This window comes from Rhinoderma darwinii, chromosome 10 (assembly GCF_050947455.1).
Source record: "Rhinoderma darwinii isolate aRhiDar2 chromosome 10, aRhiDar2.hap1, whole genome shotgun sequence".
NCBI lineage: Eukaryota > Metazoa > Chordata > Amphibia > Anura > Rhinodermatidae > Rhinoderma > Rhinoderma darwinii.
Window position 1 is genome coordinate 1,380,463 of NC_134696.1, and position 26,092 is coordinate 1,406,554.

At 46.6% G+C, this 26,092-nt stretch overlaps 1 protein-coding gene across 1 annotated transcript in view; it reads left to right on the plus strand.

Annotated features, from left to right (window-relative positions):
- The window catches only part of ADAMTS8 (ADAM metallopeptidase with thrombospondin type 1 motif 8), a 47,894-nt gene extending 25,205 nt beyond the window's left edge, over window positions 1-22,689 (plus strand). Inside the window, exons 5-9 of the mRNA XM_075839101.1 lie at window positions 12,560-12,858; window positions 13,652-13,835; window positions 15,213-15,376; window positions 15,976-16,151; window positions 17,655-22,689. Of these exons, the coding sequence (XP_075695216.1) occupies window positions 12,560-12,858; window positions 13,652-13,835; window positions 15,213-15,376; window positions 15,976-16,151; window positions 17,655-18,390 (1,559 nt within the window). The 3' untranslated portion in view covers window positions 18,391-22,689. The remainder of the gene's footprint in view (window positions 1-12,559; window positions 12,859-13,651; window positions 13,836-15,212; window positions 15,377-15,975; window positions 16,152-17,654) is intronic.
- Window positions 22,690-26,092: the final 3,403 nt, after the last annotated feature.

Below are 26,092 nucleotides of genomic sequence, written 5' to 3' on the forward strand. Positions count from 1 at the left end.
GAGGCGCTTCTCTTCTGGTTGAGATGTGTGATTTCTGAGACGCTTCTCTGTGGATGAGATGTGTGATTTATGAGGCGCTTTTCTTCTGGATGAGCTGTGTGATTTATGAGGCGCTTCTCTTCTGGATGATGTATGATTTCTGAGAAGCTTCTCTTCTAGATGAGATGTGTGATTTATGAGACTCTTCTCTTCTAGATGAGATGTGTGATTTATGAGATGCTTCTCTTCTGGATGAGATGTGATTTATGAGGCGCTTCACTTCTGGATGAGATGTGTGATTTATGAGAAACTTCTCTTCTGGATGAGATGTGTGATTTATGAGGCGCTTCTCTTCTGGATGAGATGTGTGATTTATGAGGCGCTTCTCTTCTGGATGATGTGTGATTTCTGAAAAGCTTCTCTTTTGGATGAGATGTGTGATTTATGAGACGCTTCTCTTCTGGATGATGTGTGATTTCTGAGAAGCTTCTCTTCTGGATGAGATGTGTGATTTATGAGACGCTTCTCTTCTGGATGAGATGTGTGATTTATGAGACACTTCTCTTCTGGATGAGATGTGTGATTTATGAGACGCTTCTCTTCTGGATGAGATGTGTGATTTATGAGGCGCTTCTCTTCTGGATGAGATGTGTGATCTATGAGGAGCTTCTCTTCTAGATGATGTGTGATTTATTAGACGCTTCTCTTCTGGATGAGATGTGTGATTTATGAGGCGCTTCTCTTCTGGATGAGATGTGATTTATGAGACGCTTCTCTTCTGGATGAGATGTGTGATTTATGAGCCACTTCTCTCTGGATGAGATGTGTGATTTATGAGGCGCTTCTCTCTGGATGAGATGTGTGATTTATGAGATGCTTCTCTTCTGGATGAGATGTGTGATTTATGAGACGCTTCTCTTCTGGATGAGATGTGTGATTTATGAGGCGCTTCTCTTCTGGATAACATGTGTGATTTATGAGACGCTTCTCTTCTGGATGAGATGTGTGATTTATGAGGCGCTTTTCTTCTGGATGAGATGTGTGATTTATGAGGCGCTTCTCTTCTGGATCAGATGTGTGATTTATGAGCCACTTCTCTCTGGATGGGATGTGTGATTTATGAGGCGCTTCTCTCTGGATGAGATGTGTGATTTATGAGCCACTTCTCTCTGGATGGGATGTGTGATTTATGAGGCGCTTCTCTCTGGATGAGATGTGTGATTTATGAGACGCTTCTCTTCTGGATGAGATGTGTGATTTATGAGACGCTTCTCTTCTGGATAAGATGTGTGATTTATGAGGCGCTTCTCTTCTGGATAAGATGTGTGATTTATGAGACGCTTCTCTGTGGATGAGATGTGTGATTTATGAGGCGCTTCTCTTCTGGATGAGATGTGTGATTTATGAGGCGCTTCTCTTCTGGATGAGATGTGTGATTTATGAGACGCTTCTCTGTGGATGAGATGTGTGATTTATGAGGCGCTTCTCTTCTGGATGATGTGTGATTTCTGAGAAGCTTCTCTTCTGGATGAGATGTGTGATTTATGAGACGCTTCTCTTCTGGATGAGATGTGTGATTTATGAGACACTTCTCTTCTGGATGAGATGTGTGATTTATGAGACGCTTCTCTTCTGGATGAGATGTGTGATTTATGAGGCGCTTCTCTTCTGGATGAGATGTGTGATCTATGAGGAGCTTCTCTTCTAGATGATGTGTGATTTATTAGACGCTTCTCTTCTGGATGAGATGTGTGATTTATGAGGCGCTTCTCTTCTGGATGAGATGTGATTTATGAGACGCTTCTCTTCTGGATGAGATGTGTGATTTATGAGCCACTTCTCTCTGGATGAGATGTGTGATTTATGAGGCGCTTCTCTCTGGATGAGATGTGTGATTTATGAGATGCTTCTCTTCTGGATGAGATGTGTGATTTATGAGACGCTTCTCTTCTGGATGAGATGTGTGATTTATGAGGCGCTTCTCTTCTGGATGAGATGTGTGATCTATGAGGAGCTTCTCTTCTAGATGATGTGTGATTTATTAGACGCTTCTCTTCTGGATGAGATGTGTGATTTATGAGGCGCTTCTCTTCTGGATGAGATGTGATTTATGAGACGCTTCTCTTCTGGATAAGATGTGTGATTTATGAGGCGCTTCTCTTCTGGATAAGATGTGTGATTTATGAGGCGCTTCTCTTCTGGATAAGATGTGTGATTTATGAGACGCTTCTCTTCTGGATGAGATGTGTGATTTATGAGGCGCTTTTCTTCTGGATCAGATGTGTGATTTATGAGCCACTTCTCTGTGGATGAGATGTGTGATTTATGAGGCGCTTCTCTTCTGGATGGGATGTGTGATTTATGAGGCGCTTCTCTCTGGATGAGATGTGTGATTTATGAGACGCTTGTCTTCTGGATGAGATGTGTGATTTATGAGACGCTTCTCTGTGGATGAGATGTGTGATTTATGAGGCGCTTCTCTTCTGGATGAGATGTGTGATTTAGGAGGCGCTTCTCTTCTGGATCAGATATGTGATTTAGGGGGCGCTTCTTTTCTGGATGAGATGTGTGATTTATGAGGCGCTTCTCTTCTGGTTGAGATGTGTGATTTATGAGACGCTTCTCTGTGGATGAGATGTGTGATTTATGAGGCGCTTTTCTTCTGGATGAGCTGTGTGATTTATGAGGCGCTTCTCTTCTGGATGATGTATGATTTCTGAGAAGCTTCTCTTCTAGATGAGATGTGTGATTTATGAGACTCTTCTCTTCTAGATGAGATGTGTGATTTATGAGATGCTTCTCTTCTGGATGAGATGTGATTTATGAGGCGCTTCACTTCTGGATGAGATGTGTGATTTATGAGAAACTTCTCTTCTGGATGAGATGTGTGATTTATGAGGCGCTTCTCTTCTGGATGAGATGTGTGATTTATGAGGCGCTTCTCTTCTGGATGATGTGTGATTTCTGAGAAGCTTCTCTTCTGGATGAGATGTGTGATTTATGAGACGCTTCTCTTCTGGATGAGATGTGTGATTTATGAGACACTTCTCTTCTGGATGAGATGTGTGATTTATGAGACGCTTCTCTTCTGGATGAGATGTGTGATTTATGAGACACTTCTCTTCTGGATGAGATGTGTGATTTATGAGACGCTTCTCTTCTGGATGAGATGTGTGATTTATGAGGCGCTTCTCTTCTGGATGAGATGTGTGATCTATGAGGAGCTTCTCTTCTAGATGATGTGTGATTTATTAGACGCTTCTCTTCTGGATGAGATGTGTGATTTATGAGGCGCTTCTCTTCTGGATGAGATGTGATTTATGAGACGCTTCTCTTCTGGATGAGATGTGTGATTTATGAGCCACTTCTCTCTGGATGAGATGTGTGATTTATGAGGCGCTTCTCTCTGGATGAGATGTGTGATTTATGAGATGCTTCTCTTCTGGATGAGATGTGTGATTTATGAGACGCTTCTCTTCTGGATGAGATGTGTGATTTATGAGGCGCTTCTCTTCTGGATAACATGTGTGATTTATGAGACGCTTCTCTTCTGGATGAGATGTGTGATTTATGAGGCGCTTTTCTTCTGGATGAGATGTGTGATTTATGAGGCGCTTCTCTTCTGGATCAGATGTGTGATTTATGAGCCACTTCTCTCTGGATGGGATGTGTGATTTATGAGGCGCTTCTCTCTGGATGAGATGTGTGATTTATGAGCCACTTCTCTCTGGATGGGATGTGTGATTTATGAGGCGCTTCTCTCTGGATGAGATGTGTGATTTATGAGACGCTTCTCTTCTGGATGAGATGTGTGATTTATGAGACGCTTCTCTTCTGGATAAGATGTGTGATTTATGAGGCGCTTCTCTTCTGGATAAGATGTGTGATTTATGAGACGCTTCTCTGTGGATGAGATGTGTGATTTATGAGGCGCTTCTCTTCTGGATGAGATGTGTGATTTATGAGGCGCTTCTCTTCTGGATGAGATGTGTGATTTATGAGACGCTTCTCTGTGGATGAGATGTGTGATTTATGAGGCGCTTCTCTTCTGGATGATGTGTGATTTCTGAGAAGCTTCTCTTCTGGATGAGATGTGTGATTTATGAGACGCTTCTCTTCTGGATGAGATGTGTGATTTATGAGACACTTCTCTTCTGGATGAGATGTGTGATTTATGAGACGCTTCTCTTCTGGATGAGATGTGTGATTTATGAGGCGCTTCTCTTCTGGATGAGATGTGTGATCTATGAGGAGCTTCTCTTCTAGATGATGTGTGATTTATTAGACGCTTCTCTTCTGGATGAGATGTGTGATTTATGAGGCGCTTCTCTTCTGGATGAGATGTGATTTATGAGACGCTTCTCTTCTGGATGAGATGTGTGATTTATGAGCCACTTCTCTCTGGATGAGATGTGTGATTTATGAGGCGCTTCTCTCTGGATGAGATGTGTGATTTATGAGATGCTTCTCTTCTGGATGAGATGTGTGATTTATGAGACGCTTCTCTTCTGGATGAGATGTGTGATTTATGAGGCGCTTCTCTTCTGGATAACATGTGTGATTTATGAGACGCTTCTCTTCTGGATGAGATGTGTGATTTATGAGGCGCTTTTCTTCTGGATGAGATGTGTGATTTATGAGGCGCTTCTCTTCTGGATCAGATGTGTGATTTATGAGCCACTTCTCTCTGGATGGGATGTGTGATTTATGAGGCGCTTCTCTCTGGATGAGATGTGTGATTTATGAGCCACTTCTCTCTGGATGGGATGTGTGATTTATGAGGCGCTTCTCTCTGGATGAGATGTGTGATTTATGAGACGCTTCTCTTCTGGATGAGATGTGTGATTTATGAGACGCTTCTCTTCTGGATAAGATGTGTGATTTATGAGGCGCTTCTCTTCTGGATAAGATGTGTGATTTATGAGACACTTCTCTGTGGATGAGATGTGTGATTTATGAGGCGCTTCTCTTCTGGATGAGATGTGTGATTTATGAGGCGCTTCTCTTCTGGATGAGATGTGTGATTTATGAGACGCTTCTCTGTGGATGAGATGTGTGATTTATGAGGCGCTTCTCTTCTGGATGATGTGTGATTTCTGAGAAGCTTCTCTTCTGGATGAGATGTGTGATTTATGAGACGCTTCTCTTCTAGATGAGATGTGTGATTTATGAGATGCTTCTCTTCTGGATGAGATGTGTGATTTATGAGGCGCTTCTCTTCTGGATGAGATGTGTGATTTATGAGACACTTCTCTTCTGGATGAGATGTGTGATTTATGAGGCGCTTCTCTCTGGATGAGATGTGTGATTTATGAGGCGCTTCACTTCTGGATGAGATGTGTGATTTATGAGGCGCTTCTCTTCTGGATGATGTGTGATTTCTGAGAAGCTTCTCTTTTGGATGAGATGTGTGATTTATGAGACGCTTCTCTTCTGGATGAGATGTGTGATTTATGAGATGCTTCTCTTCTGAATGAGATGTATGATTTATGAGGCGCTTCTCTTCTGGATGAGATGTGTGATTTATGAGACACTTCTCTTCTGGATGAGATGTGTGATTTATGAGACGCTTCTCTTCTGGATGAGATGTGTGATTTATGAGGCGCTTCTCTTCTGGATGAGATGTGTGATCTATGAGGAGCTTCTCTTCTAGATGATGTGTGATTTATTAGACGCTTCTCTTCTGGATGAGATGTGTGATTTATGAGGCGCTTCTCTTCTGGATGAGATGTGATTTATGAGATGATTCTCTTCTGGATGAGATGTGTGATTTATGAGCCACTTCTCTCTGGATGAGATGTGTGATCTATGAGGCGCTTCTCTTCTAGATGATGTGTGATTTATTAAACGCTTCTCTTCTGGATGAGATGTGTGATTTATGAGGCGCTTCTCTTCTGGATGAGATGTGTGATTTATGAGGCGCTTCTCTTCTGGATGAGATGTGTGATTTATGAGATGCTTCTCTTCTGGATGAGATGTGTGATTTATGAGACGCTTCTCTTCTGGATGAGATCTGTGATTTATGAGACGCTTCTCTTCTGGATGATGTGTGATTTATGAGGCGCTTTTCTTCTGGATGAGATGTGTGATTTATGAGACGCTTCTCTTCTGGATGAGATGTGTGATTTATGAGGCGCTTCTCTTCTGGATGAGATGTGTGATTTATGAGGCGCTTCTCTTCTGGATGAGATGTGTGATTTATGAGACGCTTCTCTTCTGGATGAGGTGTGATTTATGAGGCGCTTCTCTTCTGGATGAGATGTGTGATTTATGAGACGCTTCTCTTCTGGATGAGATGTGTGATTTATGAGACGCTTCTCTGTGGATGAGATGTGTGATTTATGAGGCGCTTCTCTTCTGGATCAGGTGTGTGATTTATGAAACGCTTCTCTTCTGGATGAGATGTGTGATTTATGAGACGCTTCTCTGTGGATGAGATGTGTGATTTATGAGACGCTTCTCTGTGGATGAGATGTGTGATTTATGAGGTGCTTCTCTTCTGGATCAGATGTGTGATTTATGAGGTGCTTCTCTTCTGGATCAGATGTGTGATTTATGAGACGCTTCTCTTCTGGATGAGATGTGTGATTTAGGGGGCGCTTCTTTTCTGGATGAGATGTGTGATTTATGAGACGCTTCTCTCTGGATGATGTGTGATTTATGGGACGCTTCTCTTCTGGATGAGATGTGTGATTTATGAGGCGCTTCTCTTCTGGATGAGATGTGTGATTTAGGAGGCGCTTCTCTTCTGGATCAGATGTGTGATTTAGGGGGCGCTTCTTTTCTGGATGAGATGTGTGATTTATGAGGCGCTTCTCTTCTGGATGAGATGTGTGATTTATGAGACGCTTCTCTGTGGATGAGATGTGTGATTTATGAGGCGCTTCTCTTCTGGATGAGATCTGTGATTTATGAGGCGCTTCTCTTCTGGATGATGTGTGATTTCTGAGAAGCTTCTCTTCTGGATGAGATGTGTGATTTATGAGACGCTTCTCTTCTAGATGAGATGTGTGATTTATGAGATGCTTCTCTTCTGGATGAGATGTGTGATTTATGAGGCGCTTCTCTTCTGGATGAGATGTGTGATTTATGAGACACTTCTCTTCTGGATGAGATGTGTGATTAATGAGGCGCTTCTCTCTGGATGAGATGTGTGATTTATGAGGCGCTTCTCTTCTGGATGAGATGTGTGATTTATGAGGCGCTTCTCTTCTGGATGATGTGTGATTTCTGAGAAGCTTCTCTTCTGGATGAGATGTGTGATTTATGAGACGCTTCTCTTCTGGATGAGATGTATGATTTATGAGGCGCTTCTCTTCTGGATGAGATGTGTGATTTATGAGACACTTCTCTTCTGGATGAGATGTGTGATTTATGAGACGCTTCTCTTCTGGATGAGATGTGTGATTTATGAGGCGCTTCTCTTCTGGATGAGATGTGTGATCTATGAGGAGCTTCTCTTCTAGATGATGTGTGATTTATTAGACGCTTCTCTTCTGGATGAGATGTGTGATTTATGAGGCGCTTCTCTTCTGGATGAGATGTGATTTATGAGATGATTCTCTTCTGGATGAGATGTGTGATTTATGAGACGCTTCTCTTCTGGATGAGATGTGTGATTTATGAGGCGCTTCTCTTCTGGATGAGATGTGTGATTTATGAGGCGCTTCTCTTCTGGATGAGATGTGTGATTTATGAGATGCTTGTCTTCTGGATGAGATGTGTGATTTATGAGACGCTTCTCTTCTGGATGAGATGTGTGATTTATGAGACACTTCTCTTCTGGATGATGTGTGATTTATGAGGCGCTTCTCTTCTGGATGAGATGTGTGATTTATGAGACGCTTCTCTTCTGGATGAGATGTGTGATTTATGAAGCGCTTCTCTTCTGGATGAGATGTGTGATTTATGAGGCGCTTCTCTTCTTGATGAGATGTGTGATTTATGAGACGCTTCTCTTCTGGATGAGGTGTGATTTATGAGGCGCTTCTCTTCTGGATGAGATATGTGATTTATGAGACGCTTCTCTTCTGGATGAGATGTGTGATTTATGAGACGCTTCTCTGTGGATGAGATGTGTGATTTATGAGGCGCTTTTCTCCGGATGAGATGTGTGATTTATAAGATGCTTCTCTTCTGGATGAGATGTGTGATTTATGAGACGCTTCTCTTCTGGATGAGATGTGTGATTTATGAGACGCTTCTCTCTGGATCAGATGTGTGATTTATGAGACGCTTCTCTTCTGGATGAGATGTGTGATTTATGAGATGCTTCTCTTCTGGATAAGATGTGTGATTTATGAGGCGCTTCTCTTCTGGATGAGATGTGTGATCTATGAGGAGCTTCTCTTCTAGATGATGTGTGATTTATTAGACGCTTCTCTTCTGGATGAGATGTGTGATTTATGAGGCGCTTCTCTTCTGGATGAGATGTGATTTATGAGATGATTCTCTTCTGGATGAGATGTGTGATTTATGAGACGCTTCTCTTCTGGATGAGATGTGTGATTTATGAGGCGCTTCTCTTCTGGATGAGATGTGTGATTTATGAGGCGCTTCTCTTCTGGATGAGATGTGTGATTTATGAGATGCTTGTCTTCTGGATGAGATGTGTGATTTATGAGACGCTTCTCTTCTGGATGAGATGTGTGATTTATGAGACACTTCTCTTCTGGATGATGTGTGATTTATGAGGCGCTTCTCTTCTGGATGAGATGTGTGATTTATGAGACGCTTCTCTTCTGGATGAGATGTGTGATTTATGAAGCGCTTCTCTTCTGGATGAGATGTGTGATTTATGAGGCGCTTCTCTTCTTGATGAGATGTGTGATTTATGAGACGCTTCTCTTCTGGATGAGGTGTGATTTATGAGGCGCTTCTCTTCTGGATGAGATATGTGATTTATGAGACGCTTCTCTTCTGGATGAGATGTGTGATTTATGAGACGCTTCTCTGTGGATGAGATGTGTGATTTATGAGGCGCTTTTCTCCGGATGAGATGTGTGATTTATAAGATGCTTCTCTTCTGGATGAGATGTGTGATTTATGAGACGCTTCTCTTCTGGATGAGATGTGTGATTTATGAGACGCTTCTCTCTGGATCAGATGTGTGATTTATGAGACGCTTCTCTTCTGGATGAGATGTGTGATTTATGAGATGCTTCTCTTCTAGATGATGTGTGATTTATGAGACGCTTCTCTTCTGGATGAGATGTGTGATTTATGAAGCGCTTCTCTTCTGGATGAGATGTGTGATTTATGAGGCGCTTCTCTTCTAGATGATGTGTGATTTATGAGACGCTTCTCTTCTGGATGAGATGTGTGATTTATGAGACGCTTCTCTTCTGGATGAGATGTGTGATTTATGAGGCGCTTCTCTTCCGGGTGAGATGTGTGATTTATGAGACGCTTCTCTCTGGATGAGATGTGTGATTTATGTGAGATGTGTGCTCCTCCTGAGTGACATAGTAAAAGCTTCAGGACGTGGACTTTGTGTTCCTGCGTCTGCTCCTTCCAGTCCCCCAGGGAGAATGGCGTTACATCTGAGCCTGATCCAACCTACAGAGCAGACGATCGCCCCCTGTGAAAATGATCTACATGAAGCCCGGCCGGGGGCAGCGGAGGTTTTATTAGATCATCCTGCTTTACCGTCCACAGCCACGCACCGCCGCAGGTGGAGGCCGCACTGCAGGAATGCAGCACTGATCACAGGTTACTGTCTGCTCTGGTGGAATAGGTAGCGCTCTACTCTCTCTCTCTCTGTTATCAGCTTTTCTTATTAATCAACAATAATAACCCTTATATACATAGCGCCAACATATTCTGCAGCTCTGTACAGTCGGAAGCAGCCGGGCTCACGCCATGTTTTGGCCTCCTCAAAATAGTTTTTGTTTGCGGGTGTTGTTTGCTTATTACAAACGCAGGAAAGACTGAAGAAACATTTAGACAATTCTCTGTGAGCTAAACCCAGCTTCAGCACAAATCTCTATCCTGTCCCGATAGTTTTGCTACAATGTATCGGTGCAGGCAAAATGGATCAGTCTGGAGTTCAGAGGATTGTCCAGACACAACTGTAGCAAACCCACAGCTGTAAAATCAGGACAGGCTTTCAGCCTCTGGCTATAAATAAGGATGTTCCCATTCACTGACCGCAGACAGAGATTTTGAAAACAGCGAGGAATTGATAGACAAACTCTAATATATTTACATTGAAATCTTTTAGAGACGACCTTCCAAAATTGCAGGGAAAATGGTCTTCTTGGGGGTGAACCTCTCAAAGAAGATGTCCAGGATACGTGGTATAAGGCCCCATGCACACGGCCATGCCCGTAATCACGTCCCGCGATTGTGGACACGGCCGTCCGCCGACGGCCGCCTGCATTTTTGGGCCGTGCTGTTACAAAGTATGGGAGTGCGGCCCGTAAAATGCAAAAGAACGGACATGTTCATAATTTATAGAAAACTTCTACAGCCCGGAAACCCATCCGTAGCCATACAGAAAGGTGTCCGCGGGCAATAGAACAGAACGGGTCCGTAATTACAAACAACTTTTACGGTCGTGCGCATTGGGCCTAAGATGGAAATGAACTCTGTGGCCTCATGCACATGACCGTAAGGGATTTTACTGTCCGCAAATACAGATGCACATCCGTAGCCGTCTGCGATTGCGGACAACAATAGGAAAAGTTCTATATTCTGCGGATCATTTCTACGGTCCGGACACACTTCCGTAAATATACTGAAAGGTGTCCCTGACCAATAGAAATAAATGAGTCCGCAATATCATCCGTACCTCATCCTTATCTGTAATTATGGATGAAAACTACAGTCGTGTGCACGGGGCCTGACCCGGGAAATCTGGTCTACAGGTCTCCTCATCAAGGTTGCACTGTGTATGTATGTATGTATGTATGTGTATATGTGTGTGTGTGTGTGTGTGTGTGTGTGTGTGTGTATGTGTATATGTGTGTGTGTATATGTATGTATGTATGTATGTGTATATGTATGTGTGTGTGTATGTATGTGTGTATGTATCTGTGTGTGTGTGTGTGTGTGAGTGTGTGTGAGTGTGTGTGAGTGTGTATGTGTGCTCTTGTTAGTATCTGTGTGTGTGTGTGTGTGTGTGTGTGTGTGTGTATCTATGTATGTACAGTATGTGTGTGTGTATCTATGTATGTATATCTGTGTATGTATGTATATCTGTGTATGTATGTATATCTGTGTATGTATGTATGTATGTATGTATGTGTATCTGTGTATGTATGTATATCTGTGTATGTATGTATGTATGTATGTATGTATGTATGTATGTATATCTGTGTATGTATGTATATCTGTGTATGTATGTATGTATGTATGTATGTATGTATGTGTATCTGTGTATGTATGTATGTATGTATGTATGTATGTATGTATGTATGTATGTATATCTGTATGTATGTGTGTATGGCCCAGCTTAACAGAAGCCTCTGCCCCCCATTATACTGTTGTCGTTCTTTTCTTGTATATTATCTGATGCCGACCACAGTCACATTACACAGTATGAACATTTATGGGCTGAAATGGTGCAAATGCTGAGGGTCCCCAGAAAATAACTTGGGGGGGTCCTGCGGCGTAGGATTCTGATAATCTACTATGGGACCTGCAGTTTTCTAACCAGACAAGTGCTTTAAAAACAACATAAACATTGATTTCCGACAAGCAGTGACTATAGAAAGCGGACGCCTATAGACAGCACCAGATAGAGGCGGCACCAGATCTAAGCGGCACAAGATAGAGGCGGCACCAGATCTAGGCGGCACCAAATAGAGACGGCACCAAATAGAGGCGGGACCAGATCTAGGCGGCACCAGATCTAGGCGGCACCAGATAGAGGCGGCTCCAGATAGAGGCGGCACCAGATAGAGGCGGCACCAGATCTAGGTGCCACCAGATAGAGGCGCACCAGATCTAGGCGGCTCCAGATAGAGGTGGCACCATATCTAGGCGGCACCAGATAGAGGCGGCTCCAGATAGAGGTGGCTCCAGATAGAGGCGGCACCAGATAGAGGCGGCACCAGATCTAGGTGGCACCAGATAGAGTCGCACCAGATCTAGGCGGCTCCAGATAGAGGCGCACCAGATCTAGGCGGCTCCAGATAGAGGTGGCACCATATCTAGGCGGCACCAGATAGAGGCGGCTCCAGATAGAGGTGGCTCCAGATAGAGGCGGCTCCAGATAGAAGCGGCACCAGATAGAGGCGGCACCAGATCTAGGTGGCACCAGATAGAGTCGCACCAGATCTAGGCGGCTCCAGATAGAGGCGCACCAGATCTAGGCGGCTCCAGATAGAGGTGGCACCATATCTAGGCGGCACCAGATAGAGGCGGCTCCAGATAGAGGTGGCACCATATCTAGGCGGCACCAGATAGAGGCGGCACCAGATAGAGGCGGCACCAGATCTAGGTGGCACCAGATAGAGGTGGCGCCATATCTAGGCGGCACCAGATAGAGGCGGCTCCAGATAGAGGTGGCACCATATTTAGGCGGCACCAGATAGAGGCGGCTCCAGATCCAAATCCCTTTCTTTTCTCGCATTAGGAGACTGCCTGCTGGACGCCCCCGGGACGGCTCTCGACCTCCCCCTGGAGCTCCCCGGTACATCATCTCGCTACGACTTGGACAATCAGTGTTGTCAGGTGTTTGGGAAAGAGTTTTCTCACTGTCCGAACACCCGGGAGGAAGATGTCTGCTCTCAGCTCTGGTGCAAAGTGCAGACCGAGCTGCTTTGCCACACCAAGAACGGGAGCCTGCCCTGGGCCGACGGGACGTCATGTGGGGAGCAGCACGTGTGCAGGGACGGGGTCTGCCAGGCAGAAGAAGAGGTTCTTAAGCCTCAGGTAACGTCCTAACTAAGTGCAGCTGAACGTACAGCAGATCAATTCTGTGTCACAATGTCATTCGTCCCCTGGAAACACTGGACCGTCCAAGAAGGAGACGGTTACCAAACTATGTGGCTTCCATGAGGGTTCCCACAGGAGCGATCACCCGGCTCACACAGGACCCTGAACAGCAACTCCTGCAGCAGAATGAGTGCGGGACGATCACTGCACAACTGACAGATTTGCTCTTCAGAACTCCAGGAAAGCTGGGTGATCGCACATCATGAAAATCATGGGTCAGAATCACTATTTAAACTGAGCCAGAATTCTGGGGTGCATGTCGTGCGCCTCATTTATTGACTCACCCGAGCGCTTCTGCCGCTTCGTTCTGGTGATCGGTGGGGGTCGCGGTGCAGGGACCACCACCGATCAAAACTTCTGACATGTCACTATGAGATGTCAGAAGTTTGTTGAAGGTTTAGCTACACTTTAAAATGTCACCAAATGCGCCAAAAATTTAACAAAATTTGGGCATAAAAAACTGGGATACACCCATCCAACTAATAGACGGTATAAGGTAGAGAAAAGTGTCTCGCCAGATGCGCCAAATGGATCATACAGTGCGCACCACCATTTGGCACATTTTCTGACGGTCTCGTCTAAAACCCGCACAGCTCAGTCACCTGCCCCAATGTTTGTGCCTGCCTAGTGACAGTCCAGCTTTGTGCAGCGCGATGCCTGGATCCTATAGACATTACTATGTGATGAAGAATGACAAGCAGGTAACATATCACTGTCATGTGTGGATCAGGTGCCGGTGGATGGAAACTGGGGCAAATGGAGCCCATGGGGGGCATGTTCCCGGAGCTGCGGGGGAGGCGTCCGTTTCTCCTACAGAGAGTGTGATGATCCCCAGCCCCACAATGGAGGGAAATACTGTCAAGGTCTGAGAGCCAAGTACGAGTCGTGCAACACACAGGAGTGTCCGATGGAAGGTAAGACCCGCCGAGACCACTATGTATGCACACAGGACATACTGTGTATATATATATATATACACATACACACACACACACACACACATATATATATATATATATATATATATATACACACATACACACACACACACACACACACACACACAGGACATACTGTATACACAGACACACACAGGACATACTGTATACACAGACACACACAGGACATACTGTATAAATATACACACAACACCTATACATGCAACACACACACACAGGACATACTGTATAAATATACACACACACACACACACACACACACATATATATACACACACACACACACACACAGGAGTGTCCGATGGAAGGTAAGACCCGCCGACACCACTATGTATGCACACAGGACATACTGTATACACAGACACACACACACACACACAGGACATACTGTATACACAGACACACACAGGACATACTGTATAAATATACACACAACACCTATACATGCAACACACACACACAGGACATACTGTATAAATATACACACACACACACACACACACACATATATATACACACACACACACACACACACACACAGGAGTGTCCGATGGAAGGTAAGACCCGCCGACACCACTATGTATGCACACAGGACATACTGTATAAATATATACACACACACACACACACACACACACACACATATATATATATATACACATACACACACACACACACAGGACATACTGTATACACAGACACACACAGGACATACTGTATAAATATATACACACACACACACACACAGGACATACTGTATATATATATACATACATACACACACACACACACAGGACATACTGTATATATATATACATACACACACACACACACACACACACACACACACACACCACTTATATATGCAACACACATGACATACTGTATATACACAGCACATAACATCAGCCAACTAGAACCCCGCTGCTTCCAGCTTTTCCGCCCTCGTGTATATTCCTCCCTCCACTGCTGGAACTGACCCTGAAATAGAGGAGTAAATGAGAACGGCTGAATTTCCCTCCTTACACGAATATAAAGCTTATAAGGTGCGTTATACGACAAGCTCCGGATATAATCCCACGTATAGAACAGAACTGAAAACACGAACTCTAACAGTCCTCATGGGGACCGGGATCTCCACATATTCATCACATTGAAGAACACAGCAATCAGCCTTTCCGCTGACAACAGAGAACAATAGACGGTATTCACCTGCATAACAACTGTAAAGACGGCGCAGGATTCGTGTCCCTTTAAGCGCATTATTGCGCCCCCCGGTGACCGGCGTCCTGTACGGTTTTACCTATAAAATCTTCCATTTCTGATCTGTAGAGAAGAGTTTCCGGGATCTTCAGTGTGGAATATACAACTCCAGGGACCGGCACGGCACCCCCATAGAGTGGATTCCCAAGTACTCTGGTGTGTCTCCGCGGGATCGGTGTAAGCTCATGTGCCAAGCGCGTGGGGGCAGCGAATTTAAAGTCTTCCAGTCCAAGGTCAGTTCTCAGTTTCCTTTGGTGAATGTCTTTAGATTTTAGGATCACGAGAATTGTAAATGACCGGACTCTTCATTGATCCGGATCTATTCACACGTGACGGTTTGTTGCCTTTTTTTGGAAGAGGCGTTTCTTACAAAACTCAAAACATGTTACAGCAATGTGGGGAGTGATCTGTAGCGGGTGTAGGGGGTCGAGGAGAAGAATATTCTGTACAAGGTGGAGGGGTAAAGAGAAGGGTCACGCTGCCCTCCCAACATAGAATCCGCAATAACATCCCCAGAACGTGGAGCCCATGACGTGGGACGTTGCGTGCAGCACACACTTCTGCCGTGTCAGGGGCGTCTCCTCTATGACATCATGGCCATATCACTGCCCCTTTAAGTGCTGTACCCTGGGGAGAAAAATTACCAAAATGTTTTGTTCGTTCTAAAGTTTGTTCCAAAAGTTGGCAATGAGTGCGGCCCTTGTATGATGAGCGCGGCCCTCGTATGACGAGCGCGGCCCTCGTATGATGAGCGCGGCCCTTGTATGACGAGCGCGGCCCTCGTATGATGAGCGCAGCCCTTGTATGACGAGCACGGTCTTCTCGCTTGCAGGTGGTGGACGGCACCCTGTGCGGGCCGGACAGCCTCTCCGTGTGTGTGCAGGGTCAGTGCTTCAAAGCCGGATGTGATCATGTAATAAACTCCACCAAGAAACTGGACAAATGTGGAGTCTGCGCAGGAGACGGATCCGACTGCAGGAAAATAACCGGATCCCTCAGCAAGTTCAGGTACAACGCTCACGATTTATTACCTGTACTATGAGGAGCCCCGTAATCCCGGCTCATAGGAGAATAAAGATGAGATCCAGCATCATCCGCAGGCACAACTCTCATCATTCGCTCATGTCGCTTTATGTCCCTTTCCCAATGAGAATTCTGGTTACAAAAAAATCAGAGCAATTGTATCCGGAGAATAGGTTTCCGTCGGTGCCCTGCTGCTTGCCAACCTACTGTCTGTGAGGCCTGGCACACTGCCCCCCAATGCCTACCATCAGGGCAACAAGGATCTGACATATTGGAGGTTAGCCTTATTGATTCTTGTCCTCTGGAGATAAGCGGCATGAGAAGCCGCTGTTCTTCTGACTCCAATCTTTATTTTGTATTACTCAATCCTTTTGATCACGTTGTTATTGCAGTTCTGTAGAGATTTTCTAGCGCTTCTAAAGGCCACAATCACACAAATGCCAAATCAAGAAGTGGATCCACAGGGAAGGAAAGGTATAAGGCCAGGATCACACACATGCAGTTTTGATGCAGTTTTTGTGGCAGTTTTGTTTAGCCAGTAGTGGATGCAAAAGGAAAGATACAAAGGAAAGATTCATCTTCTTTCTATTGTTTCCACTTCTGTGTTTGGCTCTAAAAAATGGCACCAAAACGGTGTGTGTGATCCTGGCCTAATCGCTCACATTGTAAGAAGCGCACTGCATTTTACTACGAATCGCTGCGGTTTTGCAATGTGGATTTAGATGTTAGACGGTTTCAATGTCTCTAGCTGTAATAATCGCCCTGAAAACCACATCATAAAACCGCGGCCGTTCTCAGTAAAACGCGTGCAGTTTTTACAGCAATTAAGAAGCACAAGAAAATCGCTTCAAAACTGCAAGAAAAACGCGATGAAGACGCCCCGGCTCTAGCCTTAGTGTCCATTCAGATGCGGCAGCAGAGGTGCGGTCAGAACCACATCAAAAAAATGCCTCGTCATGTAAAAATGCATGGGTTATTTTGATGGATTTCTAACCGCAATGTGTGAATAGACCCTTTTTGTAATGCCACCGATACTACGATTAGCTGTAGCTCAATAGTTAAAAATCAATCAGTCGTGTTACAAAAAGTCTCCGCGTAGCCCTGGAGTAAGGGGCCTTTTACACCGGCCAAGTTTCGTCGGTGCAACGAGTGTCGATCAATGAGACAGCTCGTTGATCGGCGCTGGTTTGCTCTTTTCCCAAGGCGGTTGTATGGGGATGATCACTCGTTGCTCTGATCGCTCGTCCCCATACATTATCATCATGTCGGCAGCGCGTCCGCCTGTTTACACTCCAAGATGCGCTGCCGACAATGATCTTATTTTACACATTTAAACGATGCGATCAGTCGATGAAGGAGCGTTTGCGGTTTGTTGCCCCTCTAATTGGCCAGTGTAAAAGGGCCTGAACACGTAACGATGGTAATTTCCAGATCTTATGTATTAGAATTAGATTATAGCCACTTATCTATTGGTTTGTTTGTACACAGGTTCGGATACACAGATATCGTCACCATCCCGGCTGGAGCCACCAGTATAGATGTGAAGCAGCGCAGTCACCGCAGTGTCATCTATGACGGCATCTACCTGGCAATTCGGACAGCAGATGGGACTTATCTCCTCAATGGGGACTACGCGGTGTCTTCCATTGAACAGGACGTGCATTTAAGAGGAACCGTATTGTTGTACAGCGGCTCTAACACTACACTGGAAAGAATACAGAGCTTCCACCCCCTCCCCGAGCCCCTGACTATACAACTGCTGCGAGTAGCAGGAGAGTCCGTCCCACCTAAGATCAAGTATACCTTCTATATCCCCAAGAGTGTCCCTTATAGCCAGAAGAAAGCCAAGGACAAAGTATCCCATCATTTCCTCCGACCGCTCTTAACATCTCAGTGGGTCCTAGGAGACTGGTCTCAGTGCTCCAAGAGCTGCGGCTCTGGGTGGAAAAGAAGGACAGTGGAGTGTCGAGATGTGGACGGAGGGTCCTCGGACCAGTGTCCTCAAGAACTGAAGCCGGAGGACATCCGGGCTTGTGGGGACCTGCCATGCCCTATGTGGAGAGTAGGGAGCTGGTCGCATTGTTCTCAGACCTGTGGGGAAGGAATAAGGACACAGAGGGTGTATTGTGTGGACTACATGGGGAAAGAGACAGAGGAGGGAGCGTGTGACTCACAAAAACGTCCTTCAGGGTCCGTGGTGCCGTGTAAGCTGGATGAATGCTGAACAGTGGGAGATTACGGCATACAGGCAGCTACAAGCGTGGGCCCATTCAGGAGCCCGGCCTCTTAGATCTAGAAGACTTCTGAACGCTCTACAATTCTGCTCAGGATGACCCGAGGACGACCGCAGACCGAGGACCGGACTCAACTCGTCAAGTTGTCGTAGAGCCGGTGCGGTCAGCGGCAGGTGTGCACTACGTGACCGGAGCGGGATATTACCCTGCTCCATAGACCATTACCTGCAGGACGGAGACACGCCACGTGTCCCACATACAGACTAGAAATCTACCTCAGACGCCGGCGCGCAGCCTTCCAGATCATACGTGGTGCTCATTGCCCTTCCACTTGGACGGCTCCTCCGCTCGCTCTTCACCTACTTTGGAAGCTACGAGGCAGGGTCAGGCTGGTGTTACTGGATGTTGAACGCGCGTTGCATAATGATTCCAATGTTCTCTTCTTCGAGCCGGCGCAGTCTGACAAGAACCGGTTTGTGAACTGCGTTTCATCACTCTCTGAACTTTTACATAATCGTTTGTTTATCTCTGACTCGATATGACACATCTGAGATCTGGAGTTTTACCAGTCCGGGGCGGAGGTGCACATACTCCTGTGACGGGACTGACCGGTCGATGCTTCTCGGAAGTCTTTAGATGGGAATATTACCCGGCCTATATAACACCATAGATCTCCATCTCTCAATGTTAGGAGGCCAGATCTGACCCCGCGTCACTCCCCCCCTCGCTGCTGCATGGAAAATACTGGACAAGATGGGGGTGGACATTTCTATTCTGCCCATTATTACGCCCACCACGTGCCTTGTGATATTTAACTCCTCAGCGATACGTGGCCCTCCTGGTACGAGGGGAGAGACCCTGCGGCCATTTGTGTAGTGATCCATGCGGTTTTGTTTCTTTATTCTCTGGTACGGTTTATATCCTGGGAATCTCTGTAGAGAAATCGCCTAAATGTGATCATCCCTGGGGAAAATAAGGGTGGAGAAGATCCAGGTGTCCGGTAACCAGGGGGGGTAAGAAAATAGAGCAGATAAAAAGTTGTGATTTCCCTCAGACGTTTCCTTGCATCTCGATCACTTCATTTGTTGTTTGTTTTTTTTTACACAATGGTTAATGTTCTGTTCACACTGCGTTTACGACCCGTGCGTGGCACATACGCTGGGGAAACCCGAGGTATACGCCAAACGTATCCATAGGGCTCCATCCACCTGATGTAGTAACAAGAGCGTCCTTGTGGCCTCCGCCGGGTCGGTATGCGTTTTTTGATCAATGATTGATGGTCTATCCTAAGGGTCCTATTACACGGCCTGACGAGTACCATACAAACAGGACAGATCGTAGATCGGCGCTAGTTTGCTCCTTTCACGAGGAGCCATTATCAGTAATGTATGGGGACGAGCACTCCGATCGCTCGTCCCCACATATTTCCATCATATCGGCAGCGCATCGTTATCTACACCGGGGGATGCGCTGCCTAAACAATACGATGGTTTGTTCGTTCATCGGCTGATTGTTGCCCTGTTCACACAGGGTAATCATCGGGAACAAGCGTTTTGTGAACGTTCATCTGCCTGATAATTGGCCGGTGCAGGAGGGCACTAAGAATAGGCCATCAATGTTACATTCCCGGAGAACCCCTTTAATTTTGCTATAAAGGGCCAGTAACCCCTACAGTACAAGACGTATACCTCATTATATTATCACGGCTGACACCAGTCACATATGGATGTAAGTGTGGAAATGTGGGACATAAAATAGTGATCATGGAGGTGGGAGGTTTCTGCACACTCGTTCCAGTGAAGAACTCTGCAGGCGACTCCCCCGCCTAAAGTGGCCGATTACGGGGAGCAATAGAACATATTCACCTGTCAGCCTCTCCTCAGCCAGAAACGGCTGATAACAAAGAGCAATAGATGGTATTCCCTCGCACAGTGACCTGAGAGGAGACAGACTGGAGGTTTACGGTCTTTTTAAGTTTTGCGCTCATTGGAAACTCCTACAAGTCTGATAATGTGTTTACCGTGTGCGGGAGAGGAGACGGCGTGATTTGCTGCGCTGGCCCTCCTCGCCCTCCTCTCCCTCCCGGCACTCACATCCAGGCACTGCTGTTGCAAATTTACTGAGAACACAAAAATAGATTGTTGTGCAAGAATCTCGATCTCTGGTTGCCAAGTATGCGTTACAGTTACAGTGTGACCCTTGCAGCGCTGGCTCCCACCAGCCACCATATAACACGGAGCTGCGCCGAGTCCGGGCTTCGTACACACAGGCCAGTTCTGGGGCAGATCTTGAATGCGGTTTCTTCAGACAAAACCAATGGATCCTAAAATAGAGGAGAAGTATAAACGAAAGTATTACTACCCCTCCCCCCCTCTGGATCTATTCCTGATTTTTGCTGAAGAAACCGAATTTAAAAACTGAATCGAGCAGAAACGCCTTGTGAGAACGGACACGACATCCGGACACTGCATTTAGTCACCTAAAAAACGCAACTAAAATGTCACACCAAGAGCGCCCGGTTCATAAAAGGTTAATCTGAAATAACTTCTTCTCTGATTGGAGGGAAATTGGGAGGTTCTGATTTTGAACAGCTGGAAAACATGTGGGGATCTGTGTGCAAAGTTATGAAACCGGCTGCCAAGCGTGGGAATCATTGTGAGACCCGTCCACGCTCACCCAGGAGGTCATTAAAGGGGCATTCCAACCTCCGACATATCCACGGGATCCCACCTCCTTCTAGAACAGGCCCCGCTGATCCCACCTCCGATATATCCACGGGATCCCACCTCCTTCTAGAACAGGCCCCGCTGATCCCACCTCCGATATATCCACGGGATCCCACCTCCTTCTAGAACAGGCCCCGCTGATCCCACCTCCGACATATCCACGGGATCCCACCTCCGATATATCCACAGGATCCCACCTCCTTCTAGAACAGGCCCCGCTGATCCCACCTCCGATATATCCACGGGATCCCACCTCCTTCTAGAACAGGCCCCGCTGATCCCACCTCCGATATATCCACGGAATCCCACCTCCTTCTAGAACAGGCCCCGCTGATCCCACCTCCGACATATCCACGGGATCCCACCTCCGATATATCCACGGGATCCCACCTCCTTCTAGAACAGGCCCCGCTGATCCCACCTCCGATATATCCACGGGATCCCACCTCCTTCTAGAACAGGCCCCGCTGATCCCACCTCCGATATATCCACGGGATCCCACCTCCTTCTAGAACAGGCCCCGCTGATCCCACCTCCGACATATCCACGGGATCCCACCTCTCTCTAGAACAGGCCCCGCTGATCCCACCTCCTATATATCCACGGGATCCCACCTCTCTGGAACAGGCCCCGCTGATCCCCATCCTACGGCCGCTGAGTTACAAGGCGGCTGGGTTTTCCGTAAACAGCGGAGCGCGTTCGGCTACGTCTGCAAAACTCCCATAGAATTAAATGGACGTTCCAGAAAGAGCATCGTGCAGCGATCTCCCCCGTTCCACAGACCACGTCGATTTCTGCCGCAGATCCGCACATAGATCAGCATTATTCAATGGGGACGGGAATCCGCAGGAATAAGCAGCGTTCTACTTCATCTCGCAGATTTTTTTTCCGGCAGTGCAGACAGAAATCAGTGTCGATTTTAGACAGTACGGAGCCAGTTTATCTCAAATCCGGGGGCCCCAAGTTGGTCAGAATTTGAGGTGGGCCCAAGCCATGGGCGTCCTGCAGTTATCAGAGGGGTTCAGTCTCCGCTCTCCTGCCGTCTGATTGGCCAGCTGAGCGTCCTGCATTGAGAGGTGGTCCAGACGCTCTGTACATTGGAGATCATCAGCAGGGAAGTTTTTGTCTTTTGTTGGGGCGGCTACACAATCCTATATCTGAATATGTCGGAGAGTGCCGGGGTGTGGGGCGCCCGATCAGCTGGTTTATAGTTTGGGGGGGGATCAGTGTGACATTTCTCTCTCTCACAATGTCGTCGACGATGAATGAAGAGGTTTCGTTTTCCTATGAATAGACTGAAGTTGTTCCCGCAGATCAAATCGTGTAATCGATTAGTTTTGCCTGGCCAGGAGGGCGGCCGCGGGTCCCGATATACATTTGCAGAGAGATTATTGCAGTGAAGCCGCTCTGACCGCCGTCACGGATATCTGTACATTATCCACTATTGTCCCGGACGCCGGAGTCCAGAATCCCGTCAGGACTGAATGTATCCGACAATTAACGCCAATTCTGAAGTTCTGTAAATAAACGTAAAAAATCAATAAATGCTTCTAATTTTATAGACGTGACGTGTGGACGGCGGATTATTCTGAAGCCGCTCATTAACTTTATTACAGAATATACCGGAGCTTTCACCAGGGTTAGCAAAGCCGGATGATGATGATGATGATGATGGTGGGGTGGGGTCCAAGATTCAGGACTAGAACATAACACAGCCGTGCGCCATAGTGTGAGCGTGATGCTGCGCTGCCGTATATATCAGATACAGCTACCGGTAGGCTCACTAATTATATATATATCCAAACACACAATATTGCCAAAAGGCAAAAAAAATACCCCTCCTCCGCTCTACTAATGATCGTCAGTATAAGAGTCTAGGGCCTAGTTCACACTGAGTTTTGTGCAGGAATTTTGAGGCAGATTCTAACCTGGCAGAGCTTTTTTTGCCATGGTTTTCGCAGGCGTTTTTCGCCCGTGGCCAGAGAACCACGGGCAAAAAATGCTACGAAAAACTCTTGGTAGGAGCGCCGTGCGTTTTCTCTGCCTCCCATTGATTTCAATAGGTCAGACGTAGAACCGCGGCAAGGAAAGACGCCACTTTTTTTCCCCTGTGAACGGCTAAAAATTCTCCCGGGAAAAAAAAGCCTCCGCCTCCTATTAATAATAATAATCTTTATTTAAAAAGCGCCAACATATTACGCAGCACTTTACAATTTAGAGGGAACATGAAACAAACAAATCAATGGGAGGCGTTTTCGGCCGTTTTTTGGTGCGGATTCCAATGCTGTTTCCGCGTTAAAATCAGCGGCAAAAAAAGTGTTAACTGGGCCTAAAGAATAATTTTAATACTTAACTGAACTCAATTGGACATAGTGACCGAACACACACTAAGAAACCTGTAAGGGGTTCTGTCATTTGAGATTTGGCGCTGTGGGGTCTACAGTTTTCCGGAGTCTGAGGATGCTGCACAGTAAATTAGTCTGAACCCTTTAGAACATTCCGGATCAGAGCGTCCGCAGCCCATAGACCCTGTAACAAAACAGAACCACTAGTGGGTTATTATAAGCGCAGAATAAATCCCCCCCTTGACATGTTTCACCGTAGACGCCGCGTCCTCGGGGGTAGGCGCCGCGTCCTCGGGGGTAGGCGCCGCGTCCTCGGGGGTAGGCGCCGCAATGCATTTTATTTTTTCCTTTTGCCAATATTGTGTCTGTACATAACGAGCCCCTGACAACCTGCGTTCCCGCCCTTTGCTTCTTGATACAAATCACACAGGCCGAGTGATGGTTGCGAGAGCTGCAGGACAGCAGTTTTCACCGCCGGCTGACAGCGTTTTTCGGGACACTGAAGTGCGTCAGGGCCATTATAACATCGGTGTGAGAAGAACCTGAAGCTCAAGGAGGAACGGAGCCATTTTATCAAATTCTCCAGGGATTTGGAGGTCAATCCACAAATATCATGAATCTAAAGCCATAAACAAAGCGTGACTGATAAAAGGGTTTGTCTGGTTTTGTCCACGGCCTCGTGCCCTGGGATGATCAACGCCAATCTTCCTGCAGGCAAAACCTTCCCGATCAGAAGAAGAAAACATGCGGTGACTGCGGACCCTCTCCGAGTCCATAGGATTGATGCTGGCAGAGTCCAGGCAGAGTGTAAGGCAACCTTGTGAGCTCCGCATTGTGTGGGCGAGCTCGGTTTTGCGTGTGGGCGAGCTCGGTTTTGCGTGTGGGCGAGCTCGGTTTTGCGTGTGGGCGAGCTCGGTTTTACGTGTGGGCGAGCTCGGTTTTGCGTGTGGGCGAGCTCGGTTTTGCGTGTGGGCGAGCTCGGTTTTGCGTGTGGGCGAGCTCAGCTCTGCAAGTTTTAACTAACATATAAAAAGCTGAATATTCTGAGACAGTTGTTGCTAGAACACACGGGGTCAGAGGACAATCAGGACCAGTCCGATCATCGCCTGGATTTTATCAGCAGATTCTCGTGCACAGCAGACGGTGACTGGAGGCAATTACAGCCGTGTTTCTCAATCTGTCCATCGGGGGCTCTGTGCGCAGTCAGGGGCGTCCGGTGGAAAGGGTTAATGATGGGGAATATATGTCATTCTTAATAATGAGAAAGGAAATGTGGAGAAGCGGGGGGGGGGGGGGTAGTCCGCCTCGGTAGAGCTCCATATATACAGGATCACAGGCGTACTAGCGCCGTTATATGACGTGGAGCCGATAAAAGACGACGCCAAGATCAGCATCACCACCGACCGTTATGCAAATACAACACATACATTGCAGACAAGTGGACCGGTCAGCGACAGCGCAGGGTCTGGCAAGGAAAAGGCGGCGGATGGAAGAAAAGAATCAGAAATGTATCCCCAATTGTATCTGAACTTGTCACGTCGCACACTTGATCCCGCTTACAGGAAATCTATGCGGAGATCTCAGCGCGCTGCTTCAGTAGGAGACGCTGTGTGGAGTGGCGGCTGCGGTGCCCGGTGACATAGAATGAGCGCCCGGCACACCACGACGCTGGGACGTGTGGACTTTGTGCACCGCTCAGAGGCTCTGAAGTCATCACACGCATATTCACCTCTTGGCGCAGAGTCATGTTTAATATTTATACAGTCAGAAGGTCCAAGTGCCCTGTGCCATTCCCCCTCCCCACACCCACACATCGTGTGCCAGGCTATAAATACTCCCCCGCACTCAGACGGACTATATGTGGAAATTAAACTCCTTGTTAATAAAACACGTAGTCCAGAGTGATAAGCCGCTGACACGTTGTAACGACACCCTTGTATTACTCTCAAGTGATCGGCCCGTTTCTGTCCCTGATGACAAGCACTGTAATGTCACCGAGCGCCCACGTCACAGGACCGGCGCACTCATATCAATCACCCGACAGCCTGAACTGTACAGAACATTCCCCATAAAGTCAGAAAGCCTCAGATAGCCCGGAGTCTCCTCGATCACGAGGGATCAGCGGTTTCTGGGACAGCACTGGGCCTGATATCACCCAGCTCCCCCATACTCCTAATTCACAGATCTGCAGTTCTATAGTGAGGCCCCATACACACGACCGTAGAATTTGTCCGTAATTGCCGACCAATTCACTTCTATTGACCACGGACACCTTCCCGTATATTTGCAGGAAGGAGTCTGGGCCGTAGAAAGACTCCGCAAAAGATAGAACATGTCCTATCGTTTGCTTTTTACGGACCATGATCCCGTACTTTATATGAGAGCACGGTCAGAAAATGCGGGTGGCTGTCCGTGGCCGCCAGCAGCCGGCCGTGCTCATTTACATATATGGAAGGGTCACCCCCTCCACGACGGGATCACGGGGTGCCGATGGGTTGTCATGTCAGCTGGGGGGCCGAGTCTTCCTTATAATTACATAGTGTCCCTAATGGGACTGAAAAAACGAAAATAGTTGTTTACTAAAGTTCTCAACAATATACATAAAATAATGTAAACAAAAC